The following is a 19,696-nucleotide window of genomic DNA, read 5'->3' as shown; positions in this document are numbered from 1 at the left end:
CATGAAGCAGTTACTAACAAACCTTCATGCAAGAGGAGGTGGAGCGGATTGAGGTGTGGTGGTGGGGGGGGGTTGGATGTGCCCTTCAGCAAAAATGAATTTTCCAATTGCAGTTAGTTCTGCCATGAATAAATAAACAAATGAATAATTGAGAGGGCAACATAAATAAATAACATCACAAACATTTCACAGGCACTCATAAGTTCGGAAGATAACTGGGGCTGAATGCTAATGATAAAAACAGTACATGGAGCAGAATCCAATGCATTATTCACTGCACGCTCGCTCGCTCTAAAAAAAAAAAAAAAAGTCAAAATAAATTAATAAATATGAAAAAGAAAATCTCTCAAAGAACTCAAAACATCCAGTCAGCACTGAAGTGACAGGTTTGTCCCATTTAAAACATCCAAGGACACTCTGCCAAACAAATAACTGACCAGTGAGAGATGTATAAATAAACCAGCACAGGCTTCTACTTCAACTGACAAGTTATGCAAAAGTTTGGCACACAGGGAAGAGGGAGACGTGCGGGCGTCGGGTCCATCTTATTGTATGTTTGTGTGCGAGTGTGGATGGACTGGACGGCCCGTGTCCTTGATCCTGTCCGAGACCTTCAGATGCAGCCTTCTGATCGAAGGCCACATTTACACTGCAGGTCTTGATGCCCAATTCCGATATGTTGACTATATCTGATTTGTTGTACATCTTCTTTTAAAAGTGACCCATATCCCTGCATTTACACTCGGCGAAAAAACCCAAGGTAGACGCACTGACCCGGAAAAGCTTAGGCCGAAAAGGAAGTAAAAACGGCACGATTTGCAATGGACGCAGACTAAATAATATCATGTTTTGCTTTCTGCACCATCTTTAAAGGTCAGCAAAACATTGAGTTGAGCCTTCATCCTCCATTGCGTCATTGAAAGAAGTCATGTGATCGTGGTTGGTGTCCACCTGAGTTGACATCATTTGCCACTGTCAATGACTTACTTCAGTCGGATTCACGTCAGATTAATTTCCACATATGCGGCCTAAAACCGATCTGAGAGTATCGGAATCATGTGCTTTGTGTCATATCTGATCTGTGCCACATGGGTGGACAAAATCAAATTGGGTCACTTGAACCATGTAATGTAAATGCGGCCTATGAGTTATATATGCACATGAGCTACATCTTAGCACCAAAATAAATGAATAATCAACACTGATATGATCAAGGTAAAATGAAACAATGTTTACAAGCATGGCTTCTGCTTCTGGCACAAACCCTTGCAATACCCTTAACATGCAGTGTGACCGACCACGTTTACTCACTGTAAAAATGATTTTTCAAAGTTGTAAACAAAACAAAGCTTATTGGAGGACTTTTTACAAAAAATATATATTTTCAGTTTTCTCTGATCAGTGTGTGAATTATGCAAGTATGCTGAGGCTGAGGTTAGCCTATACTAAAATAAGCTATTTATATAAAGAAGTCTTAAAGGTACCGTAGCAAAAACCGTCTATTTAATTCTCAGAGTCAGAGAGAGGATACGAAAGTGGTCGTGACGAGATGGATTATGACTTTTTTGGTGCGGGAAAGCTTGATCAAAAGATTTCAGGTCAAAAGCACTTCTTACAGCCTTCTTAAATGTAAAGAATTTTAAGTAATATACCAAGTAAAGATTCAAGCGAGGCTCTATTTACAGGATCCGTAACAAATAATTTAAACTTGGCCAACAGTTAAAATGTTTTTAAAATAAAATATAAAATAAAGAATAACCCTTCACTAAGCTCCACCTGTTGGGTTACTAACTAAATAAGACAAGCTATCTGGTTACTATCGGAGCAAAAACTTGTCTGAGAAAATGGAGGTTTGGTGTCAGTCAGATTAGAACAAAACTAATATATATTTTTTTTTATTAAGGACACAAACAATTTATCGAGATTTATAATGTTACAAAAGATTTCAAATAAATACTGTTCTTTTGAACTTTCTGTTCATCAAAGAATCCTGAAAAATGTATCATGGTCTCCACAAAATATTAAGTAGCACAACTGTTTTAAATATAGATAATAATAAATCATGTTTCTTTAGCAGCAAATCAGCATAGAATCATTTCTGAAGGATCATGTGACACTGAATACTGGAGGAATGATGCTGAAAATACAACTTTACCATCAATTACATTAAAAAAAATATTAAAATAGAAAACAGTTCTTTTAAATTGTAATAATATTTCACAATATTAATGGTTTCCACTGTATTTGTTACCGTATTTATAAAAGCAGCTTTAGTGTGCATAAGAGTTTTTTTTTTTTAAACACTATAAAAAGTCATTCTGAACCCCAAACATTTGAAAGATAGTGTAGGTGACTATATTTTCAATATGTGTATGCCTTAAAAAACAGACAAAAGGTGAGTGGACCAAATGATTGACAGGTTTCCCCTCACCTCCTCTTGTGTAGAGGTCAGACTCTCCTGAGCGGACCACATGTCTGCCGTCAGTCTCTGAACCTCATCTCTATCGGACACCTACCACACAGACAGGTTTCACTCTACAGGAGCCTTACCAGACACAGTTTTACCAAAGTATGTGGTGCGTTGTACCTCGTCCTGCTCTGCTCTTTGCTGCTCTATGAGCCACTTGCAGTCTTCCTCCTGATGCTGGATGTCACAGTTCAGCTCAGCTATTCCGGAGGCCAGAAGATCACGTAGCCTGGAGACCGTGGACTCCTCTTCATCCAGCTGTTCGTGCATAGGAACAGAGATGCAAGATCTGTTATTGTAGGTCAGGTTGCATCATGCCGGTCAGTGGATGTGTTTATTGATGTGTAGATCATGGCGGCTGGAGAGGGTGTAGTATCAGGTAGTGTATCGATGCTCATCAGTCTTTAAGCTCTCTCTGATCTCTCTCTGATCTAGACCTGCTAGCGGCTTCCCTTGCACAACACATTATACTGCACTTGTTTATTCCAATTGAGCGGCAGACTGGATAAACAGTCAATAAAACTAGTTCAAAGTAAAACATGCAAAAGTAAAAAAGGCAGGTTCGTGGCAACAAGTATTGAAGAACTTCAAGTATTGAAGAAAGTGGTAAGCAGTAGCGGTTTGTGCTATATTTCACTTGAAACGGGCCTCGCAACAGAAGAGCCCTGGCCCCTGCCAACACGGAAATTAACTGGGGCTTGGGGCAAAAATGCCACCAAAATGAATAAAAATGCCCCTCAAAAATCAAGATATATGAGGCTAAATGTCCCTATTTGAGTTCTTGTTTTTAATATTTGTATCAGGATATAGAGTGCCGGTTTCACCAATATCAGCATGATTGCAAATGGTGTCGATTTTATACAACAGGTCAATAAACAAGAAGTTAAAGGGTAAGTTCGGTATTTTACACTTAAAGCCCTGTTTACAGATCGTTTCTGATGAAATAGAACGGTTAAGATTAAAATTTGGACACATGCTGCTGTCCCGAGAATTTTAGGTTTATTTCACTTCCCCCCCCCCCCCACCTACACAATGGCAGCCTATGGGCACTGGAACAACCCTTCATAAAACGCATTAAACTTTCGTTTACAAAGACGTGAAACTCACCGAGTGGTCAGGGGTGTTCACTGATTTGCTCACAAAAAAAATCGCTGCAAAAGATGCTTTCCAACAGGTGTTTTACCATTCGTTGTAAAACTGTGGATCTATTTTTCCAAACGCCTCACACCCGTAGATTCTTCCGTTGAGAGCTTGAATAATAGACACTCCAGCCCAGTTGGTGGCGATAATGCACCTTTGCCAATTGCAAGCAAACCACTGGCATTTAATTGAATACACAGAAGAAGCAGAAGAAGAAGCGGCGGAGTAATACCAGAGAATGTCTAATAGGAAGAGAATTGGCACTCTCTGCTTACTTCCGGGTTCTGGATTGGTTGCAGTAACACGTCTCTGTCCATGCGGGGGCGCTCGCGAGCGAGTGCAGAATGAATGGAGGTCTATGGCGAAAACCCCTCAAAATCCACTTTTCTCAGGATATAATTTTTTGTCTAGTAATTTGAATGTTGTATTCGAAAGGAGATGCAAAGAAATTACACATTGCTGGGTGTTAGATTTTTTAGAGCCACTTATTTGGTTTAAAAAGTCTTTTAAAATGTCAATGACGTCAGAATGCTAGCGTGTTATGGGCAACAACAACTCAACCTGTAAGAAATCGAAAAGAAATAAGTACTCGTTCATTCAACTTTCGACCTATAACCTATGTTGAACTTGCAAAGCCTACAATCAAATCTGAGATTTCTCAACGGCAATCGGGTGAAAGAGACACATTTAGCCGTATAGCCCCATTGACTCCCATTCAGTCTGCACTCGCTCGCGATCACCCCCAGTGGAATTCTAATGGAACTGCAACCAAAATCAATACAATGGGGCTGAATAGGGAGTGCCAAGGCTCTCCGTAGACGGGCTCTGGTAATACCGTACCTCACACAGCTCGTCCAATACAAGTCAATGGAGTTGGACAAAAACTACGATAAAACCTGTTGGAAAGCATCTTTTGCAGCGATTTTTGTGTGAGCATATCAGTGAACACTCGGTGAGTTTCACGTCTTTGTAATCGAAAGTTGAATGCGTTTTAGGAAGGATTGTTCCAGTGCCCATAGGCTGCCATTGTGTAGGTGGCGGGGAAAGCGAAATAAACCTAAAATTCTCGGGACAGCAGCATGTGTCCAAAGTTTAATCTTAACCGTTCTATATCATCAGAAACGATCTGTAAACAGGGCTTTAAGTGTAAAATACCGAACTTGTCCTTTAATGTAAGGTGACTTTCATTTTAGACTTAGAACCTGTTTTTGCTCTGTTTTGCAACAAATCCACAGTAGAACCATTGTGCGTCCTTAGCAACTGAATGAGTCAGTTGAACAAGACGTTATGAGATCGCTGAGGGGCTGAGAGTGAGACGAAGACTGAATGTTGATTTTGTTTTGGATCAAATAAATGCAACCTCGATGAGCATAACAGAGTTATAGTATCTCTCAAGAATTCTGCTTCCTGTCTCAAAGCTTCCAGTGTGTCCTCATGCTGACCAGGCTAAAAGACCCAGAACAGGCTTCAATTAAAAACAGCAGGGTTCAAAACAAAGAAAGAGAGAGAGAAAAAAAAAAAATCATCTTCCATTTCTATATGAGGACAGTACTGGAATATAATGTTCCATTCTTTCTGCCCTCCATGCTTTCTGGATGCAGGGCAAATTGACAATTTAAGGAAATGGTTACATTTTTAGGGAGCGAGCAACAGCCTTTCTCACATTAAATGGCAAATTGGATAACGTGGGCTCAAACCACTTTGTCTGTTATTATTGGAAATGATTGTGGATTACACATAATTATCTGCTAAAGTACCATTCCCCCCTTTATTCCAAACAGAATGATCCAACTTCAAATAAAATATGATTTTAGTGCATTTCTGTGAGTGTATGCAGGATATAAAGCAGAGAATAGACCGTCTACTCATATTGCCTACAGTAATCGTAAAGGAAGAAGACACAACACAAATTCAAGCAGCAGGGGTCCATGGAGCATTCTGTCATGATTTGTGGTGAGTCAGGTTGGTATTTGGGGTCGTGTGAAGGGTATAAGCTTAAGTAATAAGTGAATTCCTTGAGTTTAAGAGCAGTAAGGTCAATAACATGTATTTAGAAAATAGATTGGGTTCATTTACATTTCTTGCTGACATTAAGGACTTTTTAATCAAAATCTAAATATACTTGAAACTAAACTTTATGATTGAAAATACAGCTTTTGGTAACACTTTCTACAGACTATAAGTAACTTTGCAAGCACATGTCAACTAATTCTACTAACCAAAAACCTAACCTAACAGTTTACTAAAACTCTAATGAGAGTTAGTTGCCTTGACATGTAGTTGCAAAGTTACTTGTTATTGTTAGTGGAATGTCTAAAGTGGATTATCAGAATAAAGTGTTACCCAGCTTAAAAAAAATCCCTGTCCTGATCGTTAGCAAACTGAACAAAAACTCCAACTTACTGGCCATCATTAATAGACTGCATTTCTTCGGTTCCTTCCGCCTGTTAAAGATTGGAACTAAACTATTGTCTAGGTGCAAAATGATGATTTAAAAACCCTGTGCTCATGTACATTAAGCATGTTTTAAAGTGTGTGTGTGTGTGTGTGTGTGTGTGTAGGTGGAGCTGAAAAAGCTAATTTCCTTTGCTGGTCCACCGATTGGAGCTGAGCTTAATTGGTCCCCAGTGTGCTGATGTGTGAATGAGGAGAGGTCACAGGGTCACAGGGTCACAGGGTCACAGTCAGGCGACCTGTAGACCTCTAGCCACCCACTCGCCCCTGTTCTTTCTCATTTATTGCCTTCAGTCTTTCCTCTGGTCTCCATCACAGCTCTTCACCTGCCCCCATCCTTAGCTTTACATCTATAATCTCACTCCTCTTCTACATTTGGCATTTTGAGTAGGCTGTAAAAAGTTAACAGGTTAAAGCATGTATATTAATCAAATGTTTAACGCCTTCTTTTTTTTTTTAAATGCCATGAATGCATTTATTGAAATTATAACCCCTTCATTCTGTTTGTATGATTTCAAACTGATCACACAAAAGTCCTTCCGTTAAATATGTGAATTTAATGATTTTTTTACCTCTGAATGTTGACCTTGACCATTATCCGTTAATTCTACTCTCTGTTTTCCCCTGCCCTCACCGCTATATGCAGTGTGTCCACATCACCTTCTCCTGCTGTAGTTTCAGGCTGCTGACGGCCCGGTCTCGGCTGTCCTGGGTCTGCTGGAGCTGTGTGTGTGCGTGCCGGAGGCTCTCTGAGACGGAGTACCATCGCTCTTTCCATTCCTTCAGCTCTTTCTCCTTCTGGTCAAATCCTCTCTGCAGCTCTGCAGTCAGCTCTTCCTGATGCCTGACCTACACACACATGTACAGGAAGATACACTGTATGATATTTGATATGCGTATTGCTAAGTCTACTAAATGATCAATATGATCAAAACTTGGCTGAAAAACCTGTTGTACACAATCTACTACATCCCTTCGTTGTCAGATTGATAGCTTATAATTTTTAGTAACTAAAAGGTCTTTTAGTATCATTCTGAAACGGTCCACGTTCAGGTCGTGGTTCATGTGTCTTTTTGCTGTGAAATCTTTACTGATTTTTATAAAGTAAATGTAAGAATAACTTTTATATTGCTGTTTCATGATGAACACTTTCTGGACAGAAGCTACTTAGGTTTACTTGATTATCCATGCATTATTTTTTTTTGTCAAATCATGTTAAAATATGAGTATCAAATATGATTCTGAGGAATGTTTATTTGTTCATGTCTCAATCTTCATTGCATTATTGTTTTAAAACTACAGATCTTTGCATTTAAATATTATCTTACTAAGACATACTATTGTAAGATATAGAGTGACAACGATGCATTTTATGTACGGCAAGTAATCTGATATACTATTATAAAGATCTCATTGACTTACATTACAAGCTATCAGAATTTTCAAGCAAAATATTTTGCGAAATTAAGTTTGTTAGGTTTTAATTTATACAGGGTTTCCATATGTTCTGACCAATACATGACCATGTATTGACCATGACAGAGTGGATTTCTGTCTCCAGATTATATAAATAAAAAAACTAAAACACATCTACTCTGTTGGAGCTTTGGCCCTACGTGTTGACACATTGATCCATTGTGTTCATGTGGGCAAATCAAATTTGAATCTGGCTTGCAACATTTCCGGATATCATTCAACTTTGCCATAATCTCCTGTCCTATCTATCACTGTCCGTACAAATAAAAGTAGCAAAAAGGCCAACACACTGAGCTAAAGAGTTTAAGACAGCTGAGACCATATACAGTATGTACATTACAGCTTCAGCTCCAAATATACAGAATCCTCAGTAAGAAGTTCCACATTTACATAAACCTTTCAATGAATGTCGCATCACTACGTGACTGACGTCCACACACAGATGAGAAGTGACCTTGTCCATCAGCTCTCAAACACATCTAGAATCTTCCAGAGTCTTCACAGACAGCCTCAAAGGGCCGTATGTATTTTATGAACCGACGGACTCCTGCGGTGAAAGGATCAGCGCATGAAAGTCTATGCGAATGAAATAAGTGTGAAAATATACTGCGGGCACCTCGGCGGACCCCTCTATTAATCAAGCTGTCTGCGTTGTGTTTGGAAAGTAATCTTGTCCGAGGAGCGGAGGAAAACGCAGCAGTAAGTGGCGGTTGGTCGCACTTTGAAGCAGCTGCTTTGCTAAGGTCCCAAAGCGCATGGAGGCCAAAGTGTAAAAACAAGAGAGAGTGAGCGCTCACCCTCAGGTTACCCTCCTCACGCTTACACGGGTCCAGCCTACCTAAGGCCAAAAGCATGCTTCCCTTGTCCTCGTCTCACAGACAGTCCGTGTGACGAACCTTTCGCCATTGGCACAGTCCACTGATGTCCACACATACCATCCGCATACAGTCCAATTTTTGTGTCCGTACGGACTTGTGTGAGGAAAACAATACACCTGTGCAAGTAAACTGAGCGCTTGAAAAGAAAAGTGGACCATCTGCGCTCAAGGTCAATGGGTCAAAGTCAAAGGCTTGTGCGCTCAACTGTGCACAGGTGGAAAACAACCTTAACACTTCCTCTGTGTACTTCACCCTTCAGGGAAAGGATGGATTAGAATGGACAACTAGTCTTCCAACAAACAACTAGTCAGTTAGTGAGGTCGGCTAGTTTATAGTGCTTCCTTAAGACCTGATTAGCTGACTAGTTAAAATTGAGTACAGGGACCCTCAGAGGACCGCAAGGGATCAGTGGAAAAGTTCAGAAAAAATTGTGTCAAAAATAATTAAATTAATCAAATTTGATGTTTTTTATTATTATTATCATTATTATTATTTCAACTTCATGAATTTTCAAACTGGTGTCCAGTAAAGGTTGAAAAGGTTGTTAGGGGGGATCCACAGAGAATATTCAGAATTTATTTTTAGGAATAAATAAATTAAATTTTCCAAATTAAATATTATTTTATTCATTCTTCTTTCTAAAGACTGGTCAGAAATTATGAGATTAGCCATACTTATTTTATTCTATTGAGAGCTATAGTTTCTTTTGGGGTTTGTATATTAAACAGGGGTAAAAAGTAAATACAAATAAAAAATATGGTAACACTTTATTTTAAGGTGTACAGTGTAATTACAAATACAGTATAATTACAGTGTAATTATACATTTAAGTACTGAGTAATTACTGATGTACTTACTATAGGGCTAGGATTAGGGTCTGGATTAGGATTATAAATAATAGTAACTACATGTATCATGTTACATGGACACTGCAAAATACAGTAAAATAAATTATACATATAGTATATCAAATTAAAATATATAGTTATAATATAAAATATATAGTATAAAATATGTCGTAAATATATAAAATATATATATATATATATTAAATATATAGTTTCCTTGATATTTTAGGAAGGGGGTCATCGTAAGAGAATCATAATATTTGGGGTTATGGGGCTCTATTAACTTGGAAAATATGTCGTTTTGCACGTCAGTTTTTTCAGAGCATCTTTTCAATAGTGGCCTGTTGAGCGTGACTGCCCTTAACTGTACCTCCTGATGCTGAGATCTGGCCTCTGCAGCACATTAATATTACATCTCATTTTAGGGCCAGTCATAATATTAGACGTTGTTTTGAGCGGAGCCATCACTGGCGATTGTGTAGGCGTGTGTGGGGGGTCTCGGTGTTAAAAACACGTGCTGTTGCAGCTCTAATTCAAATTATGGCAAGGTTATGACTGGCACTTAACTGCGGTGAGGAAGACATTGCTTAGAAGCTAATAGGTGGATTGTTGAGAGACCTTGTCCTTGAGTTTATCTTCTCTCAGTCGTTTCAGCTCCTCGGCCTTTACACAATCCTGCAGCAAGAGAGAGGGAGAGAAGAAGAGAACAGAGAGGTGCTGAGGGATGAATGCGTAAGAACAACAGTAAAAGAAAGTAAAGAAAATGCACAGTCCTTCAGAGTGTGTCCTAGAGAAGTTGATCTATCTGAGCTCTGCCCCTTAGGTAAACTGCAGGAGAATGTAACAATGGCTTTTTGTTGTATTGTCTCGTTCTTCTTTTGAAGGGAAAAACACACGTAAGGTCTCATGCAAGGCATGAGTGTTACACAAGTGCTGAAACACACATTTCACATTTATTTTCTGGCCATTTTTTAATAAAACTTCAAGTGCATATCCTGTGTTATGATGATTAGTTAAAAGTTGGATAGAACATGAAAACTAAGATACACAATGAAGCAATAGAATGTGACAAAATGGAAGGCCATCATTATAGGCTACACAATAAACGGAACTAAAACAAAACACAACATACTAGAAAGCTACTATAAATGAATGTTACAAGGAGATGACAACTGTTAATCATAGCAGACAGGCTGAAAACAAAACAAAACAAAACAAAACAAAATGAAACAAAACAAAAAAACACAAAACAAAACCAAAATGAAACAAAACAAAAAAACACAAAACTAAACAATACAAAATGAAACAAAACAAAACAAAACAAAACAAAACAAGAAACACAAAACAAAACATAAATCAAGCCTTGAAATACACAAAAATAAATAAATATCAATGATTAATTTGGTCAATTAAATATTTAGGCAAGCAAACCATCCCAATTTGAGGTAAAGATGTATCAGTTCACTGTAATACATCAGGCTTACTGTGAAAATTCAGTGCATTAATTGCAGTGACTAAATAACTGATTATATTTGTCCAATTTATTATGCATTCGTATAAAAAACTAAACAATTGTTGTGGTTATGAATGTAAAATCTGGTGTTTCATTTGTTGTCAATATTCCACAAAAATTTACATTGTCCCTACAACTATTTGTGCCGAATTTGTGCGTTCGGCATATGTTAAGAGGGAGCATAATTTTTATTTAATAGTAGATAAATCAATTATTTATTATTTATAATAAATAAAAATGAATCAAATTAAACCATGATGCATTACATCATTGTGCAAAGAATCATAATCAAATGAATTACTTATATCTCATTTACTAAATTTGATCTTTTCTTTCAATATAATTTGACTATGAGAGAAAGACAACTCGGATTCTAGACGTCACTGAAAACAAACGGAGTGTGAAAGCTCTCGACAGGCGCTTGAAATGGCACTGAGTTCCACTGTTCGCAATACTTGTAGCATAAAAACAGTCAATCTTAGGTCTGAAGGTCAAACTGAGAAATCAGACAACAAAGTATGATCCCTGAGCTTCCTCTCAACCAGTGTATTAACAATACCAACATAACTAAGCAGCAGATGTTCAGAGCTCAGGTGAGCTGAGGTAGAGAATGCAGATAATAAACCAGCATGTCAATGCGGCGAACTGTTCTATTTGATCTCAGTGCGCATAACACGCTGCTATTTTCTGAGGATTTGAGCACTATCAAGGGTACGAGGGCACAGCAAGAGTCTCAAGGATTTCAGAGACCCAGCAGGCCCAAACTTCTAAGACCCTTTTACTTTGAAAAAGAAATAAAAATAAGCAAAGAAAGAAGTATGAACTGCAAGTGCACGGCGATGGGAGGTACATCCTTACGTTTTCGCATGGCATGCGTAAAAGGGCATGTGAGCGGCTATTAAGAACGGGTTTGCTGACCTCTCTCTCCTTTTCAAGCAGTGCCAGTGTCTTGTCAACCTCTCTTTGGAGTTCATCAATCTGCAGCACTTTCAGCCGATGCTCCTCTTCCTACACACACACACACACACACACACGCATGAAGAAAGGCAACTGAAGGTGAGACACACAGGGAGGAAAGACTTCGTTAAAAGTGTCAAGTGGATGCCTTTGCATAATGCATATCACACCTTTGAGATGATCCATTAGCAGGTTGTGTTGTGGGAGCCGCTAAATAAGCTGACTTGACTCCACAGAAAAGACACAATATCCTCCCTTCTTTCTTTACGAGTGGACAGTGGATGAACGATCAAAGCCCGGTGGATTTAGATTAGCCCTAGTCATGAGGGGACCTTTAACCCCCGCCCCCCATCCGTTCCTTCTACCCAGACATTGATTTATAATTTTAATATCTCTAATTTCCACCGCAGCGGCGCTTTCCAAATGTCATTTTCCAATTTGTGTCAAACCGCGTGACCATTTTTCTTAATACGGCTTATGACAATCTCAGCGGCAGGGCGGATATGCAATTCAGATGGAGTGTCGTACAGACACGGACGTAGCCGCCGCGGCCTGTTTGTGTGTTTATCATTATCAACGGTTCGACGTTTTGGGAGGGGGGCGCAGACTAAGAAGCAGTCTGTTTACGACAGAGGAAAAATTGGGTTTGCTGAGCAAAATGGCTGCAGGGGACGGAAATAATATTCCGCCGTAAATCTGGTAATTACGTCTACAGTAATAAGAGTTACGACGGCCGTAATGATAATCTATTAAAATATGCATCAACAGAGCCGGGAATGGAATGTGGGATGGGCTGGTGGTCGTTATATGAATATTTATGATAATTAAAACAAGGCTTCCCCCTTTTGAGCAGCATGAACCCCACGTTTCTACAGTTATTAACATTGTAAATCTAGCAACTTTTTTTATGTTTTCATTTTTTTTTTAAACGTACATTTATAACACACTTTCTGCTATGTGAGTGTTTCTAATACAACGGCTGAGGGAGTGACTGCAAATTTTACATCTTTCTCACCACTACAATCGATCTCTTAAAACATTTCTTTTGTAAAGTCATAGAAACGCTACTGTGGATTATTATTATTTTTTTCATCATTTAACTATAGGAGTAAATGGGAATGCAAAAATTATATTTGGGGAACTGCCCAGGGGGCCCACTAAATCAAGAAGTTATGCTATATATTCCCCTACTGTTATGAAACATTATAGTATAAACATACTGAGTTTAATGATAACCACAAAAACATTCTATTTAGTAAAAGCAGCTTTCAAAATATCTCTTTTTTCTGCTGTAAAGTTGGGCATATTAAAGTGGCGCTATGCAGTTTAAACAGTATAAGAAATGGACACAGCGACCCCATAGACTTCAAAGGAGAAAAGTGAAGTCAATTAGAAGCTCTCACTTCCTGATGGCTGAGCGTACTGCGCAGCCTCAAACTGAGCTTGATGACGTAGATGTGACGTGAGCAAGCTGTCTGACAGTTGTAAGTCTTCTAGTAGCTGTGCCAATAGAAATCTGAATCATTCCCTTCCGAATCTTGCAGAGATGGAGAGCGTGAGTAGGAGCTGTCCGTGAGCTAGGAGCAGGAGCAACTTTATGACTCTCTATGGGCTTCTCCCTTGACTTTATCGGACTTTATGCCTGCACGTCCCCCCGACTGCCTGCGAGCTTCTCCTGTCTATATGGTAATTTCTCTACTGTGCGACAGCGAGTCGCGTGGTTATGACGTTAGCCTATTTTTACAAAAACTGCTTCTACGGGGCCATTACGTAAGATACAAGGTAATGGAGCCTTTAATACATTGTCGTGTTTCTTTAGAAATAAGCAATGGATAAATAGAGTCTTTAAACGCCTCAGATGTAAAGTTATTCGCTGTCAAAGTGACGCCAAAATGAATGGGAGTCAATGGATTGCTAACAGCAGGTGATGGCTTGCTAACCAATGGCAGCCCCCAGGGAAGGTACGCTTTGCGGTTTACAATTATTTCGCTGTTTTCGCTTTTTGCTCGCAGGTTTCTCTATAGAGCTCCCCCTACAGCTTCGGAATAGATATTTGACAACACTGTCGTCAAAACTCGTTGGCGACTCTCCCCCCTCCCGTCTTCTCCCTCTGATCATGTGCATTTGTTTTCAAAGAAGCTGGTGAACGCACAGAGCCATTTCCACTGAGGTATGTATGATACACAGGAGGCTAGCATATAAATGTTTAGATAGTGTATCGCAATTCATTACATCGCAAGACCTGATATCACGCGATACTTCCTGTGGCCCGCCGGCCCAAAGTTGCAAGGGTGGTTTTTCCGCTCACAGGCGCTAGGGGGGTGCGAGAAGACCACCATTCAACCCCAAAAAAAGTCATATAACCATTCCAATGACTCCGAAGCTGTTCAGTAAAGGTAAATTAAGCTAAAAAAAAACTGCATAGTTCCCCTTTAACATGGGGGTGTATATAGAATTGACTCTCTTTTGGAGCTCTCTAACGGTCAGTCGATAAATTGCAATTTAAGTCACTTGAAGTGAAGTCACATGAAGTTGGCTTCAAGAGAGAGACCGGAAGGTTGCCGCTCGGGAGGGACCAATAAAATCACAAGTCCCGCCCAGCTGAACAGAACCAATCAGAGTTGAGGCTACTCTGAGAACAGTTGAAGAAGTAAAGTTACAGTGGAAGTGAGACTGACTGAAAATGTTGGGGGGAAAATCTGGGTACCAGTAACGTGAGAAGGAGAGGTACGCAAGGAGATCAGTCTATTATCAAAAAGTTATTTAACACTGCAGATTAGCATAATGGGATGCATTTCGCTGCACAATTTACTTTCCCGGGAATAGGACACCTAATAAAAATTATTTTTAATAAGAGCTGCCGCCTGCACACTCCTGCCGGTACTGTACTGTACATATCATTACTGTGTACATATCATTACTGAACAATTACGCGCTCAAAGTCCCTGTCTTTTTGTACTATTATGTAGTTTATTGTTTTGTATAACACGCAGAAAAAAAGGATTATTGCTGATGTGTCAAGAAAACGTGAATACAACTCACTGCTCTTGATGGATACATTTAGTAGCTTTATTTAATAAACGAAAAGAAAATGAAGACAATGAGAAATTTAAGTGGTTTTATTTTGCATTTGACTGCATTCTTTTTAATTTCTGAATGTCTTCCTCAGCTGTTAGACAGAATTTACAAGCTACGGCACTGTTCACCGGTATAGAAGTTCACCCTGAAGTAGAAGTTCAACTTATTGATGAATCTGATGGTTCTGAGAACACTTGAAATGTGAAAAAAAGGGTCTATTATATCTCAGACTAATGGGAGGAAAGATTGGGCGTCAGTACCCTGATGGTGGCGCTGTGGAGCTCCTCTCTGACGCTGTTGAGCTGCTCCTGAAGAAAAGATCTCTCTTCTCTCGCCGTCAGCTCCTCTCGTGCCCTCTGGAGCCCACACGATTCCTGGAGTTAGACACACAATGGGTCATTCAAACATTAGCACAAAAAACAGATTCTATGACACCTCGTTTTGATCATATTCGCCCCTCATGGCAGTGCTTCACATACAGTAAAGGCCCTCATTAGTGCAGTTCACCTCTACTGACCTCTACCTTCAGCCTTCATGTGGCTATTGACCCACGCTGAGTCTTGCTTCTCGTAAGAAAAAAAAAGTACAAATAAAAGGAACAAGTTGTCGGAAATGAAATTTCAATTCATCCAGTCCCTTTATATACTGGTGCAAGAGCTGGCGAGGAGAGCAGGAGGATCAATAGTGTTTAGACAGCAGAGCAGATTTTCTAAGAGCCGAATCAATAGGAAGGAGAGAGGGAAAAATACCTTGGCTTTTCTTTGGGTGTTGCAGTAAATACGAACAAATCAGTGGCCTCAGGCTAAATGGATTGACTAGCCGTTTCCGACTCCTGTGCTGTAAATAAAGATCTATTGGGAAAGCTCTGCCCGGGTCCCTGAGAGGGGGGGAGAGACGCCACCGTGCCGAAGCTGTCTCACACTCACCTGCACTTAACCTGCTTGAACACGCCGGTCTGACACACGAAGGAACGAATCGCCACATCCCTCTGACTAAATGTATTTAAGGGATTGTTCACCCAAAATTGAAAATTTGCTGTTGATTTACTCACCCTCAGGCCATCCAAAATCTAGGTGTCAGTTTTCCTCAGTAAAAAAGTAAAGAAGATTTTTAGCTGAAACCGTGGTCTTTGGTGATTTCGTATAATGCAAGTCAATGGCTACCGTCACTTTGAGAGTCAACAAACATATACAGGTAAAACAAAATCAATACCCATGGCTCCTGATGATACACTGAGGTCTTAGTGAAACGATCAGTCTGTGCAAGAAACTGAACATTATTTACAACATTATTACCTGTAATACAGGCCTCGGCAAACGGTCCTGTGCGTGCTCACTACAGTCGCGAGCTTCCTGTCACATAGTGACGTTTGCAGTAGCAAACTCACACCTGAGCTGACGGTGTTCGTTTACAGAGAGGAAAGAATTCCTGTGTTGTATTGTTCATCAAAATTGTACTTACTTGTACCTGGATGCAGCAACCTATATATATGCGTGATCTCAATTGGAGAGATTGAATTTTCACAGATTCCCAACATTTGAGCTCCTGCGTATACGTCATTATGCGACAGGAAGCTCGCGCTCCAGACTATTGTGAACCGTCAGGACCGTTTGCAGAGGCTGTGGATTACAGGTAATAATGTTGTAAATAATGTTCAGTTTCTTGCACAGGCCGATCGTTTCACTTCATAAGACCTCAATGTATTGTCAGGAGACACGGGTATTAATTTGGTTTTGCCTGTATGTTTTTTTTACTCTCAAAGTGATGGTAGCCATTGACTTGCATTATACGAATCACCAAGGACCACGGTTTCAGCAAAACAAATCTTTACAGTTCTCCTAAAGAAAAAAAGAGTCACCTACATCTTGGATGGCCTAAGGGTGAGTAAATGAACAGATTTTCATTTTGGGGTGAACAATCCCTTTAATCATGCGCTGTGGTGATTCTAACTAAACTCTTATCTTTAACTTCTGCCACCTTGATTAAAACTAACACATTAACCTTTATATATACATATATATGAAGATCACATTAAAATGGACTTGGAAGCATTTGATCATGCCTTCAACATTTATTCTTGCTATTTTTCAAAGGCCTTGGCCATATGTATAGATTTGTTCTACCCTTGGCCCAGATCTAGACTATTCATCTTAAACTATGGAGAAAAAATAAATAAATCCATCATAAAAATATAAAGTTGCTGCATCATTTTCACCATGACCAATTACTCAGTGAACCATTTCACAATGACTCCTTATTTTCCAAGGAGACAACATACTTGAGATATGAGACAAAAGTAAAAAAAATATATATATAATTCACGGTAATTATAACAATTTTTTTTTTATTGTAGTTTATTTCCAATCAATATTCAAGACACAACATGCTAGCTATGAAATGAGCTCCAATAAGCAAGATGAAGGGATTGGCCATTTTATTAAAATAAATAAATAAATAAAAAGTTCCTTTCTTAATTCTGGCACATAATACTTAATTTAACTAAATAATATTTTTCAACATTATTTTATTTACAAAAAATAAAATACATTTGATTTAATTCTAAAACAAATAATATAAAATAAAATCCTGTGCATATATATGTCCACTGTTGGATAGTGTTAGTGGGGAGTTAGTTAGCTAATTTCAGTGTGGTCTCAGACTTTCGGATGCCACTGTAAATGTATTTAAAATTTCCACACAGCACCTCAGAATGATAGTTCTCTCTCCATTTGTTGCCGTGAGGAGAGGAACCTTAATGAAGAGGTTGAACTTGGCCACCTCAGTGACTTTGGTCTAATTACTGACGAACACCACGGGCTAGCGAAGGCAAACTGTGCAGAAGTTCATGATATACGAGCGCGCTCCGCACTCCTCAGCCAAAACAAAAACATATCACAAAAGCCAAAGCAATAAAAGTACCGTCTCGCTCCGAAAGAAAACATTAATCAATAAAATGGAGAGAAATGTGGAAATAAAAGTATGAACTGTGCTATTGACCTTCCCAGCAGGACTGAGGGTGGACTCACTGACTTGCCCATGTTTGGTCAGGTTACATGGATTAAGATGAGGTCGTCTTAAGTGTCATGATCAGACTATTCCACAAAGAGAATGAGTGAGAATGTCTGAAACATGAAGTAAAATAAAATTAGTGTTACATGGATTAAGATGAGGTATTCTTCTACAGTGTCAAGTTCAGCCCATTCCACGAAGATAATGAGTGAGAATGTCTGAAACATTCTGAAACATCAAAACAAAACAAAAAATAAAAGCAAGTTTGTGCACTGTTGGATACAGAGCCACTTTAATGAATTTAACTGTGGCGGCTGAGAAACCGCGCAGTGAAATGGGCTGATGCCGCAATACGGCTGTGTCCTATTTGCCAAGTTCGAGGGTCGTTAACAAATACTGGTACAGTGAAAAGTGCTCAAAATTTGGCTTTTGGTAAAGCAGTACTTCTAATTTCATTCCATTATGTCCGCTATAACGAATTTAACTCTTTGGTGGCTGAGAAACCGCGCTGCGAAATGGGCTGACGATGCAATACGGCTGTCTGCACTGTCCTATTTGCCAAGTTCAAGGGGCAAAAAAAGAAAGAAAAAAAAAATAGGCTGATACAATAAAAAGTGCTCAAAATGTGGCTATTGGTCGAGCGGTACTTCTACATTCATGCCCTTATGTGGCGTAATATGTGGCTCAGTGTGCATTGTCCCACAGCGTAATTTCAATGGTTCATATAAAAAGACTGGTACAGAAATAATTCTCAGAATTTGGACTTTGTAAGAGCAGTTTGTCTAATACGAGGCTGAATCCAGCTGTTTATTTGTTTGTTACTTATTGATGCGTGAACCTTCCCTATATATACCACAATGCTTTCTAAAGTGCTCTGTGTCTATGGCACTGCTCGCAATAAGCGCTGTTGGAATTGAATGAAGAAATTACAGGTGATGAAAGCACCTGTAAGAATGCATTAAATCTGACAAAGAGGCTTAATAAAGGGTGTATTGATCTTGTAAAATGCGATTTTTTTAGAACATTTTAATGTACCATTATTTTTTATGGGCGATGGGACAATACAAATATACTGCCTTAAAGGGATACTCCACTTTTTTTGGAAATAGGCTCATTTTACAACTCCCCCAGAGTTAAACAGTTGAGTTTTACCGTTTTCTAATCCATTCAGCCGATCTCCGGGTCTGGCGGTACCACTTTTAGCATAGCTTAGCATAGATCATTGAATCGGACAGGACCATTAGCATCTCTCTCAAAAAAATTACCAAAGAGTTTCGATATTTTTCCTATTTAAAACTTGACTCTTCTGTAGTTACATCATGTACTAAGACCGACGGAAAATGTAAAGTTGCGATTTTCTAGGCTTATATGGCTAGGAACTACAGTATACTCTCATTCCTGCGTAATAATCAAGAAACTTTGCTGCCGTACCATGAGTCCAGCAGGCGTAATGATATGACGCAGCGCCTGAAAATACAGACCCTTTCCAAATAATTAGAATATCATGAAAAAGTTTATTTATTTCCATAATTCCATTCAAAACGTTAAACTTCCATAGATTATAGATTCAGGGCCCACAACTTAAACGATTTCAAGTATTTAGTTGTTTATTTGTACATAATTTGGGCTTCCAGCTCATAAAACCCACGAAAAATGGATTTAAAATTTTTTGAATATTACATGAAATCACACAGTAATTACACAGTGACACCATGGTCATTGAACCAGGTTTTGGTTCTTTTGGCAGTGTGGGCAGGTGCAAATCCTGCTGGAAAATGAAGTCAGCATCTCCATAAAGCTTGTCTGCTGAAGGAAACATGAAGCGCTCTGAAAATGTCCTGGTAGACGGCTGCGTTGAGTGGACAGCACAGTGGAC

General features: G+C 39.2%; 1 protein-coding gene across 1 annotated transcript in view; it reads right to left on the bottom strand.

Moving 5' to 3' along the window:
- The window catches only part of pmfbp1 (polyamine modulated factor 1 binding protein 1), a gene marked incomplete at both ends in the record, with an annotated part of 92,528 nt that overhangs the window by 39,239 nt on the left and 33,593 nt on the right, over window positions 1–19,696 (bottom strand). The window contains 6 exon segments of the mRNA XM_084404346.1: window positions 2,432–2,512; window positions 2,588–2,725; window positions 6,722–6,910; window positions 9,882–9,938; window positions 11,695–11,784; window positions 15,072–15,185. Coding sequence (XP_084260472.1) covers window positions 2,432–2,512; window positions 2,588–2,725; window positions 6,722–6,910; window positions 9,882–9,938; window positions 11,695–11,784; window positions 15,072–15,185 — 669 coding nt within the window.

The sequence above is a fragment of the Rutilus rutilus genome (assembly GCF_951802725.1).
Source record: "Rutilus rutilus genome assembly, chromosome: 3".
NCBI lineage: Eukaryota > Metazoa > Chordata > Actinopteri > Cypriniformes > Leuciscidae > Rutilus > Rutilus rutilus.
The sequence above is the reverse complement of the archived record's forward strand: the minus strand, read 5'-3'. Positions and strand labels throughout refer to the sequence as shown.